The sequence below is a fragment of the Silene latifolia genome, chromosome 4, assembly GCF_048544455.1.
Source record: "Silene latifolia isolate original U9 population chromosome 4, ASM4854445v1, whole genome shotgun sequence".
Taxonomy (NCBI): Eukaryota; Viridiplantae; Streptophyta; class Magnoliopsida; order Caryophyllales; family Caryophyllaceae; genus Silene; species Silene latifolia.
In genome coordinates this window covers 42,380,083-42,391,816 of record NC_133529.1, presented here as the reverse complement: position 1 = coordinate 42,391,816, position 11,734 = coordinate 42,380,083, and the positions used below count along the sequence as shown (strand labels likewise).

The following is an 11,734-nucleotide window of genomic DNA, read 5'->3' as shown; positions in this document are numbered from 1 at the left end:
CTCTTGGTGGCATGGATGACGTAAACCTGAAACAAGCCTACTTAAATTCCCTTCCATAACCTCTAGGGAATGAAACATCTAGGCAGTTTTCTCTCAAGAACATTTCTCTCAGCAATGCTACCTTTGGAGAAATATATCAAACCTCCCTTGCGGCTCTAAAAAAAGCTATGTAATCACCAAAAGTTTTTCAAACAATTACAAGAACAACGAAAACTTTGGGGAAGAGCGTGTGACCACCCAGAACTCTATAAAATGCAAATCAAAGAAGTGTGGTTGTTCGTCTTTCGTGGGAGAGAAAAAGTACAAGAAAATGTGGAAGAAACGTTTCCCAAAACTATCGGGAGACAAAAATGGAAATTCTTCAGGAAGAAAAAGCGGAGAGGTTTTAAAAAGTATGATCGATGTTACATCTGCAAAAAGAAACAAAGACTACGCAAAACAATATCCAAATAAGAAGAAAAGAGATAATATTATTGGTTATCTTGCCCGTGTTGGAAACATTGATGATGCGGATATCGAATCCGTCTTTTCTCTTGATGATGAACCTACGATGATACCATTCTTGCAATGATAATAGAACCCTTCGATGATTCATCGATTCCGATGATGATTCAGGTGAAGAAGAAAGTGCAGATGAACAATTCATGTTGTTTGATGCATACACCATCGATATCTGCAAAGCCGAGAAACAAGATGAAACACTGGCGGCTTACTTAGCCCAACCATCTCCAGAAGCCAAAATCTATATCTTTCCAGATAAATATGACAAGCCGATCCCGGTTGTTGCATATTTTGACACCGGTGCCTCATACTCCATCATGAAGCCAGATTTACTCCCATCATCTCAATGGGAGCCATGCTCAGTAGGGTTAATGTGGGATTTATCTGTATGCATCCCTTTAATTTAAAGGATTATAACGAAATTCATAATGATGAAACTAGTCATAAAATAAATTGCATAAACAAAATTATAAGGTATTAAGAAATAACCTTCGGTCCTAGCAAAAACGGCCTAAGAACAATATCAAAATTGATATTCGCCTATCAGTTGCACCCAAGACGATATGAGAAATGCCCTTTGATTATGCTAGAATCGATCCAAAAATTAACTAATTAATTTTTTAGGTTTTTTTGTATTTTTCTTTTGATGAGATGGAGGCAAGAATAAGAAAAGAATTATTAGGTCAGAAAAATTCTCCCTTCTCCTCTTCTTATAACCGAAAAAGAGAAGTCCATAGGGAGATTTATCATCTCCTAATTTCGGCCCATATACCAAAATAATAAGGAGTTTTAATTCCTTATTTTCGGTTTCCAAAAATGTATAAAATGTGTTAAATATAAATTGTCATCTAGTGAGGATCGAACCCATAACCTCTTGGTTTGAGTACCCTTACTATTACCACTATGACACATTCATCTTGTTGATTAAATATAACTGATTGCATTTAAGTACGAATTAACATATTCATTCGTCCAAACTAACATTATATACATTAATTAAATATAACTTATTATATTCAATTTTACGAATTGACAGTTAATTCGCCTCAACTAATATTATTTAATCTTCATTAAATAATTGTCTCATCAACACATTGACTAACTGTTTAGTCATATAAGGCATCAATGTGATTATATTTCTATAATCACATCTCTCAAACACATCCTTTAGGTGTGACTTTTAGGGACCAGTTGATCACCGCCATCTGTATGATAATAACGTCAAACTTTCTAGCAAGCCAACCTTTATTAGGTAATCGTTAATCAACTGATAAAATACGAAGTATACCCTTGTGAACCTGTAAGAGATTTACAAATGTTATCACACTAATTTGTAGAGGATATGAAAAACAAAATATTATAATAAAATGATGAAGTTATAAATAGTATATGAAAAAGATAATGTATCAAATCCATAATCAACTACTACAACTCAGGAACACGTTTAATTCCCATGGAAATAGCGTGCCCTACATGCTTATCATAATTCAACAATTCAGTAGTAGAATCTGCTACAACACTCTATCTGGAACTCTTCCAGCTGACCTCAGCACCATTAAGAGTGAAGACGAACCCGGACTGAGATTTTGAATCATCTTGGTCCGTTTGGAAGCTAGCATCTGCGTAACCGATTGCGCATAGCTTAGTATCTCCTCCATAAGTCAATACCCTATCCTTAGTCCTCCGTAGGTACATGGATTCTTTTCGTACCGACTCATCATACTCAATGCATATGCCACGTCTGGACGTGTGCATATCATGGCATACATGATCGATTCTATTGTAGATGCATAAGGAACACGACTCATGCGCTCAATCCCTTCAGGCGTCGTGGGTGACTGAGACTTGCTCAACTGCATCCCAGACGTCATTGGAAGGTTCCCCTTCTTGGAGTAGGTCATACTGAACTTCTCAAGAATCTTATCCAAATAAGACTCCTAACTAAGTGATAACGTCCGTCGTGATCTATCTCGTTAGATAGGGATTCCCAAAATGCGTTGTGCCTCACCCAGATCTTTCATCTGGAAATGGTTCTTCAACCATCCTTTAATCGAAGATAGGAGAAGAATGTCATTCCCAATCAAGAGTATGTCATCGACATACAATATCAAGAATACAATCTTGCTCCCACTCGACTTGATGTATAAGCATGGTTCCTCGACCAATCGAGTGAAACCATACTCTTTTATCACCTGGTCGAAACGATGATTCCAACTCCGAGAAGCTTGCTTAAGTCCATAAATGGAACGTTTAAGCTTGCATACTTTCTTAGGATGTTCAGGATCTATGAATCCTTCGGGTTGCACCATGTACAACTCTTCCTCCAAATAACCATTTAAGAAGGCGGTTTTCACATCCATTTGCCAAATTTCATAATCATGAAAAGCGGCAATCGCTAAGATTATCCGAATGGAACGTAGAGTGACTACATGTGCAAAAATCTCATCATAATGCAATCCGTGCACTTGAGTGAAACCTTTTGCCACTAGTCGTGCCTTATAGGTATCTGGTTGCACGTCTACAGAACGCTTTATTTTGTAAAGCCATTTGCACTGTAGAGGTTTTACCTTATTAGGTAAATCAACTAGATCCCATACGTCATTCTCATACATGGAGTCCATCTCAGATTGCATGGCTTCGAGCCATAGCTTTGAATCGGAACAGGCCATAGCACCTTTATAGGTAGCGGGTTCATTACTCTCTAGGAGTAAAACGTCATTCTCCTCGACCATACCAATGTATCTGTCCCGAGGATGAGAGACTCTACCCGACCTCCTAGGTTCCTCAGGAATATTAACCGTATCATCAGTTGGAGGAACAACTTCCTCCATCTGTTCCTCGGTTGTTGGTTCTGGAATCTCTGATAGCTCGAAGGTTCTATTACTCGTCTTGTTCTCGAGAAATTTTTTCTCTAAGAACGTCGCACTAGCCGCAACAAAAACTCGATGTTCGGTAGGCGAATAGAAGTAATGACCAAATGTTCCTTTTGGATAACCTATAAAGTATGTCTTGACCGATCGCGGGCCGAGCTTATCCTCGTGTCTCCACTTGACAAAAGCCTCGGAGCCCCAAACCCGAATAAAGAACAAGTTAGGGACCGTTCCCTTCCACATTTCATATGGAGTCTTGTCGATAGCTTTAGTCGGACTTCGGTTAAGTATAAGAGAAGCTGACAAAAGAGCAAAACCCCATAATGAATCAGGCACTGCCGTGTGACTCATCATGGTTCGAACCATATCAAGTAAGGTTCGATTTCTCCGTTCGGACACACCATTTAATTGAGGTGTTCCAGGTGGAGTTAACTGTAGAACGATTCCACAGTCTTTAAGGTGTTGATCAAACTCATTTGAAAGATATTCGCGACCCAGTTGGTTCTCAACCTTGTTCTGGTATTCCTTGAATTTCTCAAAGGACTCACTTTTATGCTTCATTAAGTAGACATATCCGTATCTACTCAAATCGTCCGTGAAAGTGATAAAATATCTATAGCCATCTCTAGCGGTAATTGACATAGGTCCACAAACATCAGTATGTATGAGTCCTAATAGGTCACTAGCACGCATTCCAACACCTTTGAAGGAAATTCGAGTCATTTTGCCAATGAGACATGATTCACACGTGCCATATGTAGAAAATTCGAATTCGGGAATAATCCCATTATCGACGAGTTTCTTTACGCGTTTCTCATTTATGTGTCCCATTCGACAATGCCATAGATAGGTTTGATCTTAGTCACCAACCTTTAATTTCTTATTATTCATGTGTAATACTTCCGTGGTTTGATCTAAGATGTAAATTCCATTCATGGAAACTGCTTTACCATAAATCATTTCATTGAAAGAAAAAATACAGCTATTATCCTTTATTGAAAATGCAAAACCGTCTTTAGCAAGTACGGAAATAGAAATAATGTTCTTAGATAAACAAGGTACATAGTAACAGTTATTTAAAAATAACTCAAAACCAGTAGAGAGTTGGATTACATATGTTCCCTTCGAGACAGCAGCAACTCGTGCTCCATTCCCGACTCGCAGGTCCACATCACCTTTTTCGAGAGGTATGATGTTCTTTAGGCCCTGCAAATGATTACACAGATGAGAACCACAACCAGTATCAAGTACCCAAGTTCCGAAACTTGCATGGTTAATCTCAATCATATGAATATAAGAAGACATACCAACAGGAACGACGCGGCCTGCTTTGATGTCCTCACGGTACACGGGATAGTTCCTCCTCTAATGTCCAGTCTTGTGACAATGGTGGCACTCAATGTCACCGCCCTTGCTCTTTGCCTTGCCCTGTGAGCCACTAGTCTCACCAGGCCCACTCTTACCGTTTCCTGGCTTTTTAAACTTTGGCTTACCTACAGCTAGGTCGCCATGAGCCTTGCCCTTACCTTTACCCTTGTTGTAAATCATGAGAACATCCTGCTTCATGCTCCCACTCAATTTCATATCCTTCTCGGTCTGTACGAGAAGGGAGTGTAGCTCATGAGGACTCTTTTTCAAGTCATTCATGTAGTAGTTCGCCCTGAAAAGGGCAAAACCATCATGAAGAGAATGAAGCATTCGGTCAATGACAATGCTCTCACTGATTTTGCAATCAAGTGCCTCCAGCTTCTCGACATTCTCAATCATGTGAAGAATGTGTGGGCTAACCGGTTGGCCCTTCTGGAGTTTCGCATCAAAGAAGCGACAGGTATGCTCATAAGTAACGATCCTCGGTGCTTTTGAGAACTCGTTAGTGAGCGTGGTGAAAATCTTGTTCGCACCTTGAGCAATGAAGCGTATCTGCAAATTGGTTTCCATTGCAAAGATGAGTACGTTCTTTATCGCACCCGCTTCCATAACGAAGTCACTATAAGCAATTGACTCGTTGAATCCCGCATTGAGGCCTGGGTTGACCGGTATTGGCTCAGTTAAGTACTTGAGCTTACCGTCAGCAATGGCTGCATTCCGTAGTGCTGCCTCCCAGTCCGCAAAGTTGGACCCGTCGTTTTTCAGACGTGTGAACTGATTCATTTGGTCCATGAATATTTTCAGCCAGGACTCGCGTCCAAGTGTGGCACTAGGCATTTGGATTGCGTTATTTCCAGACATTTTGTTGTAACCGTAAAATAAACGTGTTCTACACTGCGAAATGAAGAATAAATAATAAGCATGTGCATCGATTTTAATTTTTAAGTCTAATGATCTACTTGTCATAACGCGAAGACTCAAAACATTTATACAATTGACCTCCCTCAAGAATTATATAAATGATCCCAAGACTCAATTATCTGCAAATTGATAAGCTAACCTTTTAGCTAGTTCTACCGTTAGAATTCTTGGTCGATAAATTTCTGTAAATTCTATCTTTAGTCCATCATAATCACGAGAAACTCTTCGGACTATGATGTTGAGGTAAACTAAGTCAACACAAACTACTTACCCAACGTAGAAGGGGTCATATTATGCCTACCGACGAAGAAGGGATTCATAGTTGTTTGCCCTTATAAAGACTAATCTCAATTTCCGTTTTAGAGGAAGATCCCATCAACTTTATTTTAATTCATTTTAAGTGAACTAATATCTAGCATGCGTGAATGATTAAACTAAGATGATGGCTTAATAAACATGTGACATCTGTATGTCTATGAAAACTAACATACAACCTATATGTGTCAATTTTCATGGATTTTAGTAGTAGGTGGTTTGGTTTTAGGCGGAAAATGATGCATAAACTATCATGTGAATGAAAAGCAATAGGAATGAAAAACGTAAAAACAATAAAAGTCCTAGTGTGGCCTATACTATCAAAATGAACATTAAATACAAATTTGAAATCCATCCTTGGACCCGAGAAGCTTGTCTCGATGTTCCATCTTGATCCATGTAGCGGGAGTGAGCTCCAATCTCCATCTTTAGTCTTCTTTGAAAATTACAATAAATAAATTTACATAATAAACCTATTTATTACATACTAATTTGAAAACCCAAAACTAAAGAAAAATAAAGGAGATTCGAAATCTCATAATTATATAAAAATTATGTTTCCTTCATTACGAAAACATAATTAACTAAGGCCACACTAAGTATTACAAATTACAACCGATTGCAAAATACGTAAATAAATTCATTCAACAAAAGAAAAGCATCAACTAAAAAAAATTAAACATACAAGACATAATTCTTTAATTATGCAGATTAATTTTCCAAACCACCTATTTAATTAATTGATCAAATTAAGTGACAATTCCTCAATTAATCACTATAAATTTAATCTTAATTCATTTTAAACTTGTAAAATGAATTTCATCCATCAATATTTTAAACTACTTTAAAATAATTAGGTATCTATTAATTATGAACCGCTTCACAATAATAAATTTGCCAAAACAAAACAAAAATAAAGACTCCCTTTTTTTAATTTGTCTCGGCAAAACCCGAAAAAAGAAAAAAAAAACAAATTTTTTTTTATTCTGCCCAGTCGTGAACAGTAACAGAAACTCAAAAAAAAAATTTTTTTTTTTCTCTCGCTAAAAACCGAAACAAAAACAAAAACCCCTTTTTTTTTATTTTTATCTTCACGGTTTTTCTGTAAAAACCAAAACAATTTTTTTTATACACTGTTCACGGTGAACAGTAACAGAAAACAAAAAAAACTCTTTTGCATTTGGCATAATGCCCTAATTGCAAAAACATTAAGATGAACAAAAATCGTTTATAGATGCTATTAGAACGAGATTAGTAATGAATTAATGAAACATGATTAATGTATATGCCAAAACTATATAGCAAAAACAAATCTTTTATATCATCAACATGACGATTCCATTTACAATTTAATTTAATCCGAATTAAATCAAAGATCTAAAAATTATCATAATTATTATCTTAACTGATTAAAACAACAATATGAAAATCAAATGGAAATAAGACAACAACAAAAAACGCAACAATCATGGCTGAAAAAAAAAAATTTTCTCGGCACACAAAAAAAATTTCAACCGTGTAAATTTTTTTTTCAGAAACCCTAATAAAGTTTACATCCAATTTTTATGAAAATCATCAAAATAAAATTCGTGGCCTTGACTCTGATACCACTTGTGGGATTTATCTGTATGCATCCCCTTCATTTTCAGGATTATAACGAAATTCATAATGATGAAACTAGTCATAAATTAAATTGCATAAACAAAATTGTAAAGGATTAAGAAATAACCTTCGGTCCTAGCAAAAACGGCCTAAGAACAATATCAAAGTTGATATTCGCCTATCAGTTGCACCCAAGACGATATGAGAAATGCCCTTTGATTATGCTAGAATCGGTCCAAAAATTAACTAATTAATTTTTAGGTTTTTTTGTATTTTTCTTTTGATGAGATGGAGGCAAGAATGGGAAAAGAATTATTAGGTCAGAAAAATTCTCCCTTCTCCTCTTCTTATAACCGAAAAAAGAGAAGTCCATAGGGAGATTTCTCATCTCCTAATTTCGGCCCATATACCGAAATAATAAGGAGTTTTAATTTCTTATTTTTGGTTTCCAAAAATGTATAAAATGTGTTAAATATAAATTGTCATCTAGTGAGGATCGAACCCATAACCTCTTGGTTTGAGCACCCTTACAATTACCACTATGACACATTCATCTTGTTGATTAAATATAACCGATTACATTTAAGTATGAATTAACATATTCATTCGTCCAAACTAACATTATATACATTAATTAAATATAACTTATTATATTCAATTTTACGAATTGACAGTTAATTCGTCTCAACTAATATTATTTAATCTTCATTAAATAATTGTCTCATCAACACATTAACTAACTGTTTAGTCATATAAGGCATCAATGTGATTATATTTCTATAATCACATCTCTCAAACACATCCTTTAGGTGTGACTTTTAGGGACCAGTTGATCACCGCCATCTGTATGATAATAACGTCAAACTTTCTAGCAAGCCAACCGTTATTAGGTAATCGTTAATCAACTGATAAAATACGAAGTATAGCCTTGTGAACCTGTAAGAGATTTACAAATGTTATCACACTAATTTGTGGAGGACACAAGCTCCAACAGTTCAGAACTGCCAATGGACAAATATTTCGCGTAGGGTTCAGAACTGCCAATGGACAAATATTTCGCATATCCCTTAAGAGCAAGCTTATCTACATCCAGCTTTTCCCATGATAAATGATAAGATCCAAAGTATTTGGATCAGATCTCACCGAAAAGGATTTCATACTGGGATTTGATGTTCTTCACAGCCTCAAAAGGGTGTCCTGGCATCCAATAGGTCTTAAACATAAAAATCACATGTTGCCCTGGACAAAGGTCTCTCATATTTATTCTTTGGAGGTTCTTAATCCTATCAAAGAAAACATAGTCATCACCTTATATGTGCTGACTCTCATTCCGAGTTCCTTAAAAAATACAACTCACCCTTATGGCAAAATCCAGAATTCTTCATCAGTCTACCCTTCAAGAAAAATGAAGATATAAACCCCTATAAAAGCCAGCCATATGGGAATGAATCCAGATCATTACACTCTGGCTCTTCAAGAGGTGGAACAACTCCAGAAGAAGGGACTCATTGAACCAACAAAATCACCTTGGGCTTGCGAAGCATTTTATGTTAATAAAAGGGCAGAACAAGTTCGTGGAAAATTCCCCCTTGATATTTACTCTGTGTATGGATTATATCTCGAGGATTCTTGTTACTGTTGGCCAGCAAGAGGGGTTTAGGTTCCATCCTATGTGTGGGCACATCAGACTCAATCATCTGCTTTTTGCAGATGATCTATTATTATTTTGCAAGGGTAATGCAGTGTCTATTATGTGGCTCTTGAGAGGGTTCTCTACCTTTTCTGCTACTTCTGGGCTTGCTCTGAATAATGATAAGACTGACATCTATTTTAATGGAGTCAGTAAGGATATTATGGTAGACATTGTCAAAGTTTCTGGTTTTAGAATAGGTACTCTGCCTTTTAAGTATTTAGGTGTCCCAATTTCTTCAAAGAAACTCTCTAAATTTGAGGGACATAAGCTGATTGAGAGGATTGTCCAAAGAATTAGAATCTTGGGGGCAAGGAAATTGTCTTATGCTGGCAGGCTTGTGCTAGTTAAGACAGTGCTATCTACCTTACATTCTTATTGGGCTTCCATGTTTTTAATACCTTCTGGCATCATGGATAAGGTGGACTCTATTTGTAGGAACTTCTTATGGGGAGGAAGGGATTCCTACTTAAAAGCTCCTAATATAAATTGGAATACCTGCTGTAAACCTAAAGATGAAGGGGGATTGGGTCTTAAGAATGCTAAGGTGTGGAACAAAGCTCTTATTGGAAAATATACAAGTTGGGTTGCCTCAAAAAAAGATCACTTGTGGGTTAAATGGGTTAATCATGTGTATATGAAAGGGTGTGATTGGAAAGATTATACTTCTCCTCCTGATTGTAGTTGGTCCTGGAGGAAAATTATTCAAGTGAAGGATATTTTAAAGATAGGCTATTCTAACAACCAATGGATTGCCAAGCCGTCTGGATATTCAGTAGCTGATGGATATAACTGGCTAAGAGACACTTCTACTCAGGTTCCTTGGAGGCATTTGTGCTGGAATAACCTGAATGTGCCAAGAACTTCCTTTATTTTTTGGGCCTCTCAGCATGGTAAACTTCTTACTCTTGACAGATTGCATAAGATGGGGATTGTTCAGTCTACTGTGTGTTTTATTTGTGGTTTTGAGACAGAAAGTCATGAACATCTTTTCTATAAATGTGAATATAGTAAAAGATGTATGCAGCTAATGCAACAGAAACTCCACATCCAGTTTCATGGAGAGCATATGGTGAAATGGTACTCTTTGAGTCGATCTAGAAGTGGTTTACAAAGAGTGGTTACTGGTGCTTGTTTTGTTGGACTGATTTATGGTATTTGGCATGTCAGAAATTGTGCTAGATTGCCACAGCAGGTGCAACTGCCAAGTATGTTGGTGAATCAAGTTTGGAAGGAAGTCAAAGACAGATGGTTACATAGGAACAAACGTCCTCTCAGGAATTATGATCAGCTTTGGCTTGATTCGATTGCTTAAAGTTTTGATAGATAGAAGATAGTAGTTTGCTTGGCTTGTATACTCATAAACTTTGTGATTCTTTTGATAATATATATATACTTACCTTTCACCAAAAAAGTTCGTGGAAAATTAAGGTTAGTAATCAACTACTAACCACTAAATCATTTCCTTGATGATGATAAATTCCCCTTGCCAAAAAGAGAAGTGTTGTTCACCAAACTACCTCAAGCCCAAATCTTCTCAAAGTTTGATCTTAAAGCCGGGTTTTGGCAGTTAGGCATTAAACCTGATGAAAGACCAAAAACAGGTTTTTGCATACCAGATCACCATTAACAATGGAAAGTCATGACATTTGGTTTAAAGACAGCTCCATCCTTAGGCTCCGTTTGGTAAAACTAGCTGAAAAGTTACCTAAAACCTGAAAAGCTACCTGAAACCTGAAAAGGTAGCTGAAACCTGAAAAGGTAACTGAAAAGGTAGCTGAAAATTATGACCTGAAAAGGTACCTGATTTTTATTAAAACTGTTTGGAAGACTAGCTGAAAAGGTAGCTGATATTTGGTCAAATGACGTAAAAGGACATGGCTTATTATTGTTATCATTTATGTTTTTATTATTATTATTGTGTTATTGTCGTTGGCATTGTTAGTAATTAGAAAAAAATGCAATTTTTTCACTATAATTGCACAAGTCTTCAACATGTTTCAAAATGACGGAAACAATAATTAAAGTACGAAATTTATTTTCGCAGTACACATTTTACTCAATTCAATACACTTTTTACATTAATTTCCATTTGCATACCCTTGTACTACAAACATCCATTTAATTAAGTTCTCTCAAAGTCCAACCATAGACCTCCTAAATCGATCATATTTCTTTCATTATACATTATAATTCGAATATAAGACACGTTTTTTGGTTCGTGAATTAGAAATTATACGTGAACTAGTATTGTAATCCATTTTTTTTGTATTACGTTTGTTTTATTTAGGGTTTGGTTTTACTAAAAGGTGGTGTGGTGGTTCGTTGTGACGCAGATGGAGGGGCGGGTTGTCAGGTGGTCGGGTGGAAGGGCGGCGTGAGTCTGACGGTCATCAAAATCGGTGATGACGGGAAGGGCGTGTAGTGGTGATAATGGTGGAGGAGTTGTGGGGTGTGATCATTTTAG

The 11,734-nt window shown here is 36.5% G+C and overlaps 1 protein-coding gene across 1 annotated transcript; it reads left to right on the top strand.

Annotated features, from left to right (window-relative positions):
• The first annotated feature begins 310 nt into the window (after positions 1–310).
• On the top strand, positions 311–10,582 carry LOC141651437 (uncharacterized). Its single transcript, XM_074459151.1, has 3 exons — positions 311–392; positions 616–887; positions 9,032–10,582. Exons 1-3 carry the CDS (start codon positions 311–313, stop codon positions 10,580–10,582), a joined length of 1,905 nt encoding a protein of 634 aa, XP_074315252.1.
• The last annotated feature ends 1,152 nt before the right edge of the window (positions 10,583–11,734 follow it).